At 46.4% G+C, this 15,063-nt stretch overlaps 1 protein-coding gene across 1 annotated transcript in view; it reads right to left on the minus strand.

Annotated features, from left to right (window-relative positions):
- DPYSL5 (dihydropyrimidinase like 5) overlaps positions 1-15,063 on the minus strand; it is an 81,364-nt gene that overhangs the window by 16,904 nt on the left and 49,397 nt on the right. The window contains exons 3-8 of the mRNA XM_019642028.1: positions 9,492-9,650; positions 7,004-7,183; positions 5,969-6,037; positions 4,015-4,059; positions 2,140-2,215; positions 957-1,113 (exon numbers count right to left, since the gene is read on the minus strand). Coding sequence (XP_019497573.1) covers positions 957-1,113; positions 2,140-2,215; positions 4,015-4,059; positions 5,969-6,037; positions 7,004-7,183; positions 9,492-9,650 — 686 coding nt within the window. The remainder of the gene's footprint in view (positions 1-956; positions 1,114-2,139; positions 2,216-4,014; positions 4,060-5,968; positions 6,038-7,003; positions 7,184-9,491; positions 9,651-15,063) is intronic.

The following is a 15,063-nucleotide window of genomic DNA, read 5'->3' on the forward strand; positions in this document are numbered from 1 at the left end:
GTGTGAGGGTTGCACAAGAGAGCCCACCTTGGGCATGTGCCCTGCACAAGGAGGGCCCCAAAGGCCAGTGACTTAGCCTGAGAAGCAGCAACAACTAATGTGCTTGGGTATGGAGAAGAATCACCCTGCCCCCTTTATTCCTAATCTTCTCCTGTCTCGCATCCCTGAGCTGGGGGTGGGGAGGGGAAGAGGCTGACTTAAACTGAACTGGATTTGAATAACCTAAAGGAAAGGGAAAGCAGTGGCCTCTACCCAAAACGTCATTAGAGCAAAGAAAGAAGTTGCAAGCAGTTATTGGGACAAAACAAAATCTTTTGTGTTTGTTTCCCACCAAATCCGGACTGTTTATTAAACCATCTCCTTTAGATTTGGATCAAATGGGGAAAAAAGCAGTGTTAGAAAAAGTGAAGCTGGAGAAGAGGTCTAGAGGGAGAATATGAGGAGAAAGGAAGAGAAAGGGCAGAAGAAAAAAGGGGGATGGGTAAAGAAAGAAGGGAGAAAGGTACAGGAGAGAGGTACACATAAGGAGGTACACACATGTGAAACAATGAGAAGAGGGAGAGGTAAAGAAAAAGAAGCGATAGAAAGGTCCACATGTATTCTAGGATAAGCCAGAGACCACATCCTATAGTTCCAGTCTTTAGTGTAAGATATCAATGTCCTTTGAAATTCTGAATAACCACCATTCACCGTTTTATATATGCTCTTTACTCTGATACCTCAGAAGCTCTTGCTCCAGATCAAGTGGTCATGGGGGCCCAATGGGATGGCAATTATCTGTTGGGCTCTGGAGAGGGTAACAAAAGCAAAATCATCCTTTGGGCACAATGAAATCAAACCTAGGTTAGATTGGGGGCCTCTACATCACCTTCAGGATCTACAGATTCCTAAAATGGCATGCATTATGAGTTAATGACGTGCTATGGGGGCACAGCGGTCCTACTGAAACATCTTACTTGGCCAGCAGGCTCATGAGGTAGGTTGAGGTGTTGGTGTCCAGTCTCAGGGGAGGCACCGTGACATAGGCGGCGGCATGGGACCAGTCCTGGTGGTAGTAGTGTAAGCCTGTCAGGGTAGCGTGCGCAGTGGTGGTCTCAGCCAGCACAACCTTCCCTGGAAGAAGAAGCGTCAAACCATAACTGGGAAGCCAGGGAACCTGCGAGATCATTGGTCTGGGGCTCGCATTTGACAAGTGATGGAGGTGAAGTCAGAGAGAGGAAGGGACTTGCCCAAGCTCACGCAGGGGTTTGAGATCACAGCTGGGTTCAAGGCCAGTGTTCCCTATCGCCATACCGACTCTAGGCAATGAGAACTGAAGGGCAACGGCCCCGAGGTAGAGCTGGAGCACGGGTGCTAAGGGGAGGATGGAGGGCTGTGAACGACACGCTAAGGGGGCAGTCTGGGCTGTGAGCACCTGTAGGAGAATTGCTAGGGGTGGGATCCATAGCACAGCCAGGGGGCAGGGAGATGGAGGTGGAGTCCAGTCAGGAGGCGGGGTCCAGAGGGCAGTATGGTGGGAAGGCTGGGGGCTCTTGCTCCTGTTTCTATCCTCAGGTTTGTGACCGTGACTTACTGGCACCCTGAGCAGGGCTGGGACTACAAGCAAGTACAAAGCCTTCAGGTGTTGCCAGGTGCTCAGCAACAGTAGACACACAGGTGCCCGGGGCTCAAACACAGGGTTCTAGGTGGCGGTGAGGGAAGTTAGGTCCACACACTGTCACTTCTCCAGGGACGTCCCAGGCATCCCCTGAAATGTCCACTGGAACTGGTCCAGGAGTTCATGTTGGTTACCAAGGCAACTACTAATAAAACCCAAGAGGCCAGAAAGATCCCAAATAATGAGTTGACTGAAAACTTGCACAATTTTGCCAGACCTAGGAGCGGTGACAGACACTTCTGTAAAGCTGTCATGCATACAAGTGCGCAGAGGAAAACATTCTGGTTCTAATGGACTGAAGCCAGGCTAGTGCAGGGTGCTTCTGGGGAACAGGGTGAGAAGGAGAAGGGGAGGCTCAGGGCTGGGCCTCAGGACCCTGGGCCAGGAAGTGCACGGAGCTAGTGGGCCCTATCGGGGGTCCAATCCCACCACACACATGCCCTTCCATCCCTGATCCTTTGTTCTCCTTGCCAAGGACTCACCTTGCATCTTAGCAGCTGCGATAACATCACCGGCCGAGATGCTGGACACATTGACCAGATAGATCGGACAGTGAGTCTAAACACAGAAACATGACAGGAAGGAGAGAGCATCAACCCCAAAAACCTCACATGCACCAACATAACCCCTGGTCAAATCAACCCTGGCCCCAACCCCTCTCCCTGCATCACTCAGCCCTACCCTCAAGGTGACAGTCTTCCATTAGGAGTGCGGGACTGGCAGCCAGAGCCACAAGCTGCAGGGGAACTTCGTGGGGCAAGGAGCACCCAGCACCAGAGCCCAACAGGGGAACATGGGGCAAGATGCTGAGAGCTGAACTTCACATTTTCTATAAACCCACAAAAGGCTATTTATAGTTTAAAACAAGGTACTACTTTAATTTCCTGTTCATGAATGTGATGACTTAGAGATAGTCGTGTGTTATATTCCATATCTAAAATTACAATGCCTGCCATCTGAGGGCTGCATTATCAGTAGACAGAATGTACCCTGGAGCAAAGAAAATACAAGGGGTTCAGGGTTCAGAGTCTACGCCAGACCGGGCCGGTCTTCCAAATGGACGCCTGGATTGTAATATTGATTAGCTTTTCCTCTACTGAGCCATGGTCTGTGGTTTACGTTCTCTGGGCATATACTGGAGCTAAAAAACAGGGGTGACCTTTTGTTGTTCAGACACTTCCTTATTCCGGGGAAACTTTCCATCAGGAAGTAACTAATAACATAACAATGGTTATGACAGTGAAACAATGACCTTGTCCAGCCCCCAGCTTATCAACTGCTAATGGGAAACTGTTTTCCCAAATGTTCTTCTGAAGCCTTCCTTGTTTATCTCATTACGAGGACCGAGGGTTTAGGAGCTGGCCTGACGTTTGACGTGCTTGACATAAGTTTACTGACTAATTCTGAAACCAGCTGGACCTCCAAGCTCTCTGTGTTTCTACCACCACACCCTTGTGCTTACATCCTCCCGGGTAGCCGGGGTCTTGCCAGAGGAGAGGTTCTCAAGCGTTAGTGCCTTTACAATCGTTGGCGGGTCTGTTAAAACACAGATTGCTGGGCATCACCCTAGTTTCTGATTCAATAGGTCTGCCCGAGAATTTGCATTTCTATGTTCTTATTTCTAACAAGTGATGCCGCCGCCGCCGCCAGGGACCACACTCAGAAAACTGGTGTTCTAGAGGAGGTACTTCAGATTATCTGAGCAAATCAAACTCTTTGAAGATGTTAGAAAGAGAAATGAATGACCTTCGTACAGCGCTCTGTTTATAAAGTGCTTTTCCTTCCATGACTCCTTTGATCCTCACAACCACCCTGTGAGAAGTGAGTGATAGTATCCTTCCAATGTTCGGTAATGCAATAGTATATCAGTGGCTGAGTGACTTGCATATGATCGAAAGCTTGTATTTGGTAAAGGCCCCACATCTCTTGCTCGTTCCCAGCACCACATGCGTCAATGCCCCGACCCTGAGAGGGCTTTACGCTGGACCACACCAAGGATTAATTGTGAATGGCCCAGAGGCAGAGGTTGAAATCATTGCTCTCTAAGCGCAGTGTCTACCTATCCCTCTACAAGAAGCAGACTCCACTTGCAGCGAGGCTCTGTGTGCCCCACCTTGCCCGGTCTCCCTTGCGAGCCTTTTCCACTTGAGCTCTGAAACCAGGCTCAGTGGGGTGGAATGGAGAGCTGGTGGCAGGGAGGACCCCTGCCAGGTCTGGGGGAATAACAGCGTTCATTCAGCGAACAGTTTGAGCCAGGCATGAAGCTGGCACTCACAGCAGAATGGGACGCCACTGGAGAGGTTGATTTCTGATCCCAGATTCAAGAATGGGCTTAGGGCGAGCCAGGGTCTACTTACCCTGTTTGCAATGGTGATAACTCGGTGAGTGGCTTCAGCTTCCAGCTGTTAGAAACAAAGGGCAGGAAGAAAACAAGCTTCACTATCTCCCCCAAGCAAGCCCACATCTGTCTGAGAGTCTACCTTGTAGAAAGTGCTGGAGTATCTGACACAGAGCCAGAGGGGCCAACTATACCCATAGGGCTGGCTTGAGGGCAAGCCCTGAGCAGGGGCACCAAGCTCCAAGCACCTCTGCCCACCCTGAGAGAATCTTAGGATTTAGTACACCAGGCACATCCTTGCAGGATGCTACTCAGGGCTTAATTAAAAGGCAATGAAACAAAAGCAAATGAAAACCTGGAGTCACATCCCTCCTTGTTTTCTGGTGTATTCTCTCCATAGCCACCTTAGCACTGCAGCAAAGGAGTGATATCGACAGATACCGAGCTGGAAATTAGCCTCGGACAGGGTTTCTGAACCTCAGTATTACTGACATTTTGAGTTAGATAATTCTTTAGCATGGCGGGCTGTTTGGGCATTGTAGGATCTTTAACAGCATCCCTTGCCTCTACCCCCTAAATGCCAGTAGCACCCTACCCCTCAGTTGAGATAATCAAAAATATCTCTAGACATTGTCAAATGTCTCCTGGGGAGCAAAATCTCCCTTGCTGTAGATAGACCCAGGACCCTTCCCTTTAACCAACAGATGATGACGGTGATAATTTTTGCTACTGCTACCACCACAGTCAAAGCCTTGCTCTTCCCCTCATATAACTCAACAAAGTACAGTTCTGTGCCCACCTCCCACTCACCCCTGTTCTCACAGGCACAGTATTTACTTTGCTGAATTCTGCTGCCTCTTGATCAACTCTTAGGTGCCAAAGCAGGAGCTATATTTAAGGGTGCTGACAGACATGGGCAGACCCAGGGCAGGAGTAAGGTGGGACCCCCACCCCCAGCTGACCCATTATGGGCCGACTTGGCTCTTGTCTAATGGCAGTAGCATCCATCACACCCTGTCTCCAGTTCCTCATCCCTCAAGGCCTCCCCATCAATCACTCGTGGACATCCAACCACCACTCTGCATTTAAAGCTTTGAAGAAATGGGAAACAGCTTTCCCCTCACAAATCGCAAGGGATGTCTGAACAGGGTCATAGGGCAAGAAGCCATTATCGGTCTAGTGTTGTCCCTCCAGAGCAGAATTCTTTAGCAGGGGAATGGGTGATTTGTATTGACGTCTTGCAAAACTGTTCCAGGATAACATCAGAGGGCAGAATGACAGCAGGGCTCTGAGTTACCATTTCAGAGAGTAATAAGGCAACAAGGGGGAGAGAGCACAGACACGTATGTGCCTCTGGTTTCCGGTAGAAAGGGTCCAAAGTCTTCCTCATGCTCGAAGGAATCTCATCCCCAAACACTGAGTCACTGGCTTATCATCCAGAATTTCTTCTGACATCTGAAGAAACACACCTTTCGGTTTCTGTTTTCCTACTGTTTTTTGTTTGTTTGTTTGATTTTTTAGTTGAGCCTTCCTGCCACCTGTTGGCAGCTCAGCGGCAGCTCAGCTTGGGCCGGGAATGGAACCGGTGACCCTGTTGCTCAAAGCTCACACTCTTGAGCAAGCTCTTAACCAACTGAGCCACTAGGTTGGCACCTTGCTTTCTGTTTTCTATCCTGATTCAATTTTGGGTAAGCAAGCCCTGGTGTGCTTACATTGTCTCCCTCAGATCCTTGAAATCAGACTCAAATGAGGTGGGTCTGGTTTCCCCCAAACTGCCTTTCTCAGGGACGCTCAAGGCCAAGTCAGCCTCAGTATGGAGGAAGCTGATTCCTGGAAAGTTTCCAGATGGGAATTTCACCCGTGGAGAAAGTGATAATATACAATTTATATTTACTGATGTCTCTTCTATCCTAAAGAGTCTGTGAATCTATAGGAAAGCAGTTGACAAAGGACACACAGGAAGTCTTCCTCACCTCCTCTGGACGGCTGATCTCTATTCCTTCTGGACCTGTGATACCCAAATCTAGCGCCTCCTTAGCACCCTGAATAATAGCAAAAGAAAGAAAATTCAGAGAATCAGAGATACAAAAAACAAACAAACAAAAAAACCAAACCCAAGGGACAGTAAAATATGCTAGACATGGCCCATTCCAGTAGGCTTGCTACTTTCTTCACTTCGGTAATATTCATCTTCTAAAGAGGGCAGCATGAGTGCAGCGCTCCCTTTCAGGAAGGCTTTTCTCAGTTTCACTTCATAATAATTGAAAATATCTTTTCCTCTTAAAAATACAGTTCTGTAACTAGCAAACAGGTCTGGGACACCAAAGACACGCACTTTTTATTGTTCTGAAAGTCATAATTTCCCTGCTGGAAATCTCATTAAAATATTTTGTAAGGGTGCTCCAAACCCCTTTGCTGTAATGGAATTTAAATATCATACTATTAGAATCAAGACATCATCATCTAAGACTTAGAAACCCTTTTGAACTAGAGAGATTTGTTTTTTACAGATAGTAGAAGGGTTTGGATTTTCTGCCAAATATTTGCCAAAGATGTCATCTGGGGTGTTAACATCTTGCACTTGTTTTTTTTTTTTTAATAAGATTTCATTGGGGTTTTGGGGGAGGGGAACAGTGTTGGGGAATTGGGGAAGGGGACCAGCCAGTTGTTGTTCTTCAATCTTCATTGTGAAGGGTGCCAGTCACCATCTGGCTGTCCATCGGCAGCTCGTGGCCTCTAAACTCAAGGTGCTGTGTTCAATCTTAGTTGAGGGTGGGCGTAGCCACCATCCCACGTGGGAATCGAGCCAGCGGCACTGTTGCTCAGAGCTCATGCTCTTAAGCCAACTCTTAACCAACTGAGCCACTTGGCCAGCCCCATCTTGCACTTGTTTTTACAACTTGTTTTGTCTGAACCTTGTAGGCTAGGTAATGGGTGGTCATGAATCCCCCGAGAACTTTCCACTGGGGCCCTGGGGTCCTTTTCCCCAACATTCCCTACTGCCTTGCCTCTGCCACGAGCTCCCCATTTTCAGCATGGACTCGGGCGATTGCCCCGATGTCTTTGCAAGCGTGCAGCACTTGGTACAGCTCACTGTCCCGAAGCATATACAAGTCCTTGTAGGTCATGAACATCTGGAACGAGTTGACACCCTTCTCTCTCACCAGAGTCTCCATCTCTGCTTTCACCTGGAGAGCAAAGGCAATGCTATGTGAGTACAGGTGCCCAAGAGGCTGACCAGCAGATGCTGGCCCCTCATGGAGAAGGTGTGGTTCAGTCGGGGGAGTCATCATATGACCACCCACGACCTAGAAATAGCTCATTTTCTTCCCAGCCCATAGCCTGCTGTAGAGTCCAGTGAGCAAATGGATGAAGAAGTGCTTTGAAAACAATATGACACAAATGTAGACACTATATCATTACCTTCTAGACATGTTTCCTCTATCACATAGGTTTGTCCTGTGTTTCTGGCTCCAAATCAGCCTTAGAGGTAAATGCATTAATGACTTTTATTCCTATGGCCTGTTTCCTGACCCCATAATGGAAGTGGTGTCCCAAAGAAGACACAATAATGCCAAAAATCCAGAGAAACTGGGGAAAATCTAATTTAAGAACAAAGCAGATATGAACGAAGCTATGTCAATAAGGAGATTCATCCCAACATTATTTATATTAGGAAAAAGTGGGAGCAACATTGGTCTGACAATAAGAAAATAAATTGAAGTTCATCTACCTGACAGGATGTTAGATGGCTATTGCGCTGATGGTCATGAAGACCATGCGGCCAAATAGAGACTACTCACACTTAAGCAAAAGTGTTACTATATAAAAATCATGTATGAAAAAAGACTGGAAGGAAATAAGCTAAAATAACAATAGTGATTGTGTTGCGGGGGGTGACCAGATTATGGGTTTCCTTTCTCTTCTATTTTTTAAAATCTGTAGTTAGAAAAAGAATTATTTGATTACTAGAACATGAATTTAAAATTATAGGTGTGTGCAAGTCCCCACAACCTCTGAGGACTTAGAGATGGACTTAGAGATGGACTTAGAGATGGCTGGCCTGACCTCAGCATTGCTGAGAATCTGACTGGGCCCTCTAATCCAGGCCAACTCTGGGAGGCGGAATGGAAAAAGGCTTGGGCATAGGGTTCAACCACTCAGGAGAGTGTCTGAAATGGACAAAAAAACCATATAAGATCAGGAATGGCTGACATTCAGTGTGGTCTGCACTCTTAGCCCAGAACTCGGAGGGTGATCTTCATGGTGAGACTTGGTGGTGGTGGTGGTGGTGGGGTCCAAAGTATTTCATAAGCACCAGGTTGGAAATAACGGAAGAGACCCGGTGAGCCCCACACTCAAGGCTAAAACCCAAGGTCAGAAATACAGCGAGGCTTTTAATGACCATCTCAGAAGGGTGTTAGGCCTTTTAGACCAGGGTCCACAGCTGAAGAACTTCATAAAACTTTTTTTAAAAAAAAACTTTTATTGGGGAACAGTGTGTTTTTCCAGGACCCATCAGCTCCAAGTCAAGTCATAGTTGTCCATCTAGTTGTGGAGGGCGCAGCTCACTGGCCCATGTGGGAATCGAACCAGCAGCCTTGGTGCTATGAACACGTGCTCTAACCACCTGAGCTAACTGGCCAGCCGTAAAACTTCTTAATGCTTATTTATTTTTATGACTCTGGGGCACCCACTCAAGTACTGACACAGAGTGATCATTAAATAATTGATGGAAGAACGATTATCCAAGTTGCTTCCCTGGAGTACTAAGCAGGAAAACTCCAGAAACAAAGCAAAATCCACATACCTGTATACCTGTTTTCAGGAAGAGCAAGAAGTGGAAATGCAGGGAGAGCGGGCTGCACTCTGGCCCTGGGGCCTGGGGCAGCTGGAGGACAGGAAACCCAGGGCCTGGGGCACAGGCTCAACTGAAAAAGGGCCCAGCGGGAGCCAGCCTCAGCCACACACCAGGAACAGCCTCAGGGCCATCAGAGCAGGCGCGCCAGTAAGAAAGAAGTGCCCCCATCCTTTCATCCCAGACAGCACTGAGCCTCTGAGACCTCATAAGCCCCTCTGAGACCTCCGCTCAGTGCTGTCACTCGCAGCACAAAAAAACCATATGACCCTCGGCCCTTGAAGCCCGACCCTTGCAGAGCCCATTACTCAGCAGCGTCCTCGTAGGTGTCAGAGGCACCTCGTGTTAAGAATCAGGAGATGCTGAAAGCCTTGGGGTCAAAGCAAGGAGTCAGCACTCCTGAGGCCTCCTCTCTTAGACACTGTGTCTGCTGGAAAACTGGCTCTTTAAATTAAGCAGAACAGGTCCCCCCGCCCCCTTATGGAATCACAGTGTTTTTTCTTTGGCACTTGGGGGAATTAGGATGGTGGTGGTGGAAGGGGTGTCCCACCCCTGTGGGAGAACACATCACAGTTGGCTCCCACCAAGTGGCCTCTCTGCCTAAAAGAGCACTTGTTCTTTTAGGATTCCACTGTTACCTTGGGTGCCCACCAGGTGATCCCCACGTGGAGGGCATAGTCACAGCAGACCTTGGGGTCAGCCAGACCCCGGCACTTCTCGTACGCATCCACGAGGGAGGTTTCCTTGTCAGGTAGGACGTGGCCGATGATCATGGTGGTACCTCCAACTAGTGCTGCCTGAGGGAGAGGGAAAAGCAGTCTCGTCACGTCTCTTCCTGCACCCAAGTCTCTGGCATAGGGAGACACGGGGTCCTTGGGGGGACATTCAGGACAACCATAGACCCTACCTCACAAGAGGCCGTGAGGCCCAAATGCAGCAACGTTTGGGAAACTGTGAGGAGCTGTGTGGAGGCGCAGGAGCCAGTGTGCATCCATCATTACTATGGACCCAGCACACAGACCTGCTTCCTCCTCGTCTTGGGTTGCAGCTCTGTGCTTTGGAAAAACCACCTCGTGTGTTACCCAAGCCTCAAGGCCAACCCCTATTTCCCAATGAGAGAAGACCCCCTTAAACAATTTTTGGCCAACTTGGGTATACAGATGACACAATCAAATATCTGTGTATGGTATGACATGATATAATACAAATGACGATCAAATGTCTGTTTTTAATATGTAATAATGTAGTTACACACATATATTTAAACTATAATACATAAAATGCTAATGTGGATATATCGTTGTTTTAGCCTCTCACATTTCGTGAAACAATCCTATTCAAAGTTTCCAGACGCATCTTCACCATCAAGGTCTTTGCCTTCAGTTTTTCCAAGCCCATGAACTTGATTTTCATCTATCTTGTTTGAGAGCGAGCACTTTTTAGCTCCCTGTGTGATTTATCAGTGAAAATTATCCTATTCACAATCTTTACAAGATACCACTTAAAAAGAAATCTTTAAAAAGCCTCACTAGCAATCATAAAGCATACACCCAGAAATAATGACCAAATCTGTATTAAAGATCCCCTCCTCCCCTCAGTACAAACTTTTTTACAACAAATTTAAAAATTGGTTTTAAAAGCTAGCGACCTCCACGAGCTTCCAAAACCAGCACCAAATGAAGGCCGTTCCAGGCTAATGTGTTGTGTCCAAACAAAACTTAATTAAAATAATTCAGACAGGACCCCATAATATGAGAGACTTTATGAGAGCTCTGATAGAAGGTGATTCTCTTTTTTTCTGGTGAGTTTAAAAGTGTGGACAAAAACCTGTCCTTCTATTTGGGTCCTCACAGTGATTTGGAATCAGCCCCAAGTTCCAGTCCCCACTATGCCACCTCCCAGCTGGATCACCTCAGCCAGGTTACTTAACCTCTCTGAGATGCAGGTTCTTTACCTACGCAATGAAAATAGCTTCCTGTGCTGGGTAGTTGTGCAAGTCAAGTGAAATATCACTTCTAGAATAGAATGGACTTCAGAAAGTCTTGTCCTAACGTGTGTGTTTAATTATTCAGAACTTAGCTGTATTATCTGTTTTTTTGTAGGGGAGAAAAACAGCACAATGAAATTGTCTTACTGATTTCTTGCTTCTCCATTCAGTGAAATCCTTGATTGCAATTCAGAAATGTTGCTGGGGCATAAGAACCAAAAAACAATGAGTTCAGTGGCCAAGCAACTATGAAAATGAAAACTCTGGCAACATTGGTTTTCCATGCTGACCCTGGCTGGGCCACTGAGACTACTCCCCATGTTGTCATGGGGAACCCTGGGGTCTGATTTCTTGCATAGCTTAAAGTGATCAACAGAGGGTGGCAGTTCTGCAATACACAAGGAGAAGACATGGGGGGCGGTGGAGAAAGGGAGGAAGCCGGAAGAGCAGCAGATCGTCGCTTTACGAGCTGCCTTCTATTTCTGATTTTGGCTGGATCGTGCCAGGCTGATTCATCTTCATAGCAGGTGGTGGTACGCTACATATTTTGTCCTGAGATGCATTTCTTGCTTTTACACGTGGACACGGGGGTGTCTGATATATGGGGATTTTACACACTAAATTGTTTTATTTTTCTGTGGTTCTAGACTGCTTTCTTTTGCACACCCCCGCCCTCAATATGTCTGTAGCCTTGGATAGAAAAAAAGGGAACCTGGAAACAGCAGTGTGAAAATAGAGCCAAGACTGTTCTTAACATCTGTGGGTCCTAGAACAAGAGTAGAAAAGGAGGTCCTCGTGCTGAATCCCTAAATAGTTAAAAGTTACAGATCAAGCTACAAACTATTACACAGAATATAGTCTATCCTCCTCCTCTGACAAATAGTATCGTCATAATGACCAAGAAAGCCAGGCTTGAATTTAGAATCCTTGGAGTCTTTGCAGTTTTGAGCTACACTGTAGGGGACATAGGTCTTCAGTCTCTGCACCTGCCTCCAGCTCACATCTCCTGACCCTGGATACACCCCCTGCAAAATGCTGCCCTTGGGTCTAGGTATGTACACACTGGCGGTCTGGCCCCCAGGAGGACAGAGTCAGGCTTGTGTAGACCCTGGAAGTGTTCAGGTCATTTGTCAGAGAATTCCAGGGACTCTGAGTGCGGACTAGGAGTGGGATTACTGGGCTCTGGGCAGACATCGTCCCTCTTGCCTGGGTCTCAGATGGTAACTGAAAGGGTTCTGGAAGGAGGCAGGAACATCGGATGATGGTCCTGCCTTTCCTACTTACTGTTGTAATACAGGGGCAGCTGTGTGCCTGCACCTCACCTCTCAGGGGCCCAGAGAGGGTCAGATGGCAGTGGAAACGAGTGCATCTAAAGCTGGGAAGGGGCGCAAAAATACCTGGAATAATTATTTCTGCTGTTACCCCAGGCCTCAAAACAAGAGTTTAAGGGGATCAGCAAACACGCCCCCAGCTGCAGGTTCGAGCACTTGCTTCCTCTCCAGCAAGAGACACACAGAGCTGGCTTTCAAAATACGTACAGTTCCCACCCACAGGGTGAACGCCGACAAGCTCAGGCTTCATGGGAATGCGATATCACAGGTGTGACAGACTTTTTTAGTGTCATGTCCCACAAGACAGTCCCTCAGAAATCAACAGCCGAGCATGACCCAGTCCTGTTCCTCAGGCTTTCAAAGGGGATTATGTTTATGGATACATGACTGTTGAATGTTCACAACTGCTTTTATGCAAAAAACGTGTTGGTTAAGCAAGCTGTGGAACATCTTTAACGGAAGCCAATAGAAATGATGTTCACAGAGGCTAAGTCATAACACAGAAAAAGGGTGATGTTATAATGAGTGAAAATGGCAGAATTCAATGTGCATCCAAGATGTTTAGAGCTGTGTTTAAACATACTCTCTCTCTCTCTCTCTCTCTCTCTCTCTCTCTCTCTCTCTCTCTCTTCCTCCCTCCCTCACACACAGGAGAAAATACATGAAAACATTAACAATAACTGCTTTTGGGTGAGGACATTCTCAGTAATTAATTTTTTCTAATTTTCTGAATTTATTTAATAGAATATATTATTTTTATAATATACATTTAAAAATGAATTTTGAGGCAACTAAAACTATTTAAACTTTAGTTAACCAAGCTTATGTGTTTAAAATGCTTTCCTTTTAAACTTATGAAATGTTTCAACCACACAGTAAAAATTTGGAAAACACCACAACACGTACCCATGAACCCATTTAGTCACATATAACAGAGGTTAACATTTTTGCTGTATTTAAGTTTCATGCTTTTTAAATAAAAAAATGAAATAAAATACTCCAATACAACAGAAGCCCTCTCCCTTGAGGTTGATAAAAATTTCTCCGAGCCATGTTTTTATGCTTTCGCTATATTTATGATTTTAAAAATGTATAGAAATGGTACAGTACTGTCCATATGCTTTTTGTAACTTGCTTTTTTTTTTACTCACCATCATGTAAATTTATTTATGTAGCTTTCATTCATTGTATGAACACTCCTCCAGGTATGTATTCACTTCCGAGTTTGTGACATTTACTGTCACACAGGGTGCTTGCACATTCTCAAGCACATGTAAGTGGTCCCTGAATTTAGGGTCTATGTTGCCAGGAATTGGAATTGCAGCTTCATGACACATGTGTACCTCCAATTATACCGGACATGACCACGGAAAAGCTAACTTACTAGGGCCTCCTAGAGCCTGGTGGCTGACCAGAACTGCCCATCTACCAACCCAAGTCCTTATTGTTTTTTTATGTAAACTGCTGTCCAACCAAGCATTCCTCATTGTGTCTGTGGCATTCAGTTTTCTTGTGAATGTTGGATTTCACATCTCTCACTATTATGTTAACCTGGACATTAGGGCCATTTGTTTAACCAACAGACACAGCACCCTTATACACATTTGTCAGGAAAGGAAACATCATTTTGCTATTTCAAAGGGTTCCCATTATTTTGTTTTTGACATTCATGATGTACTGCTGGGTAAATCTGGACTTAATGGATGCCCAGTAATGTTGTCTCCATTTGCTCCCTAAGAAAACCCAATATACATAATGGTAAATACATTTTATGACAGTTTCCAGGCACACACTCGGCAGGAACTTGTACTGAACGCAGCCTAAACCTGTAATGTCATCTCCATGCTTCAGAAACTATCAGACCACTGCGGGGTCCACGGCGGGCGGGTGGTGGGGGAGGGGGGGCTCCATTTTTAACCAGAGATCAGCTCAGCAAGCTGGAAAGAAATTGCAAATATGATGTATTTGCTGACATCATGGTGTTGGAGAGAACAATGTATTCACCCTTCCTGGCTTCGTCAGGACAAATCTTTGGAAAGTCACTCTCTTCCCATTGTCTACAGTGCTGCAGCTCTCATCATGGTTTGCTGAATTTCCAACAGAAGTGTTTTTCCCCTCTCTGCCACTGCATCCCATCCTCCCAAAAGAAAAAGATTTGGTTCTCTTGCTCCAAAGCCAAGAACCACTAGGTCAAGGCACAAACTTTGTGCTCTGCTGTTGAGAAGGCACTTGGGCCAGAGCTAATCCCAGCGGTGTTTCATTGGAGGTGGGGGAAGGGCCTTTCTGGAACATACTTTCACACCTGTGCACAGGAGAGGGGTGTGTTTTGGGAAAGGTTCTTGGAATCAGAAAAGCAGGATCTGCTACCATCTAGGGGTATAGATTAAGGGCAACTCGGTCTTTAAGGGGAACACTAGTGCACTGAGAATCAGCGAACAAGTCAAGCACTTGGATGTGCTTTGCAAACTAAGTGCAATGCGAACATTTCTGCATTTCTGCATGCAGTTGGGGAAACCATCATTTATCCAGATGGATCTGCTTCCCTTGGATCGCTGAACCACTTCCTTTTCTTTTCACACTAAAATTATCTTCCATTTTTTACTCATAATCTCCCAAAGTACAAGAGGAAAAAACCCCCAAAAAACCAGCTCAGTGGTTTCTCTCCTGCTCTGAGTAACATCCTTCACCCTCAGGGATCTGGTTGGCTGCTACACTTGGCTACTCAGTAAAAATACCTTTCCCATCCCGAAACACAAGTCCACCAGCAAGGGCCAGCTTCATGGGCACGTGGCCTGCGCAGTCCCACAGTGCCCTCCCTGCATTTAGAAGGGCTCTATGCTTAGTTTAATGCGCTGCGGTGGCTGTCTTGAAACTCTTAATAATGTTTTAACA

The sequence above is a fragment of the Hipposideros armiger genome, unplaced genomic scaffold (assembly GCF_001890085.2).
Source record: "Hipposideros armiger isolate ML-2016 unplaced genomic scaffold, ASM189008v1 scaffold_0, whole genome shotgun sequence".
NCBI lineage: Eukaryota > Metazoa > Chordata > Mammalia > Chiroptera > Hipposideridae > Hipposideros > Hipposideros armiger.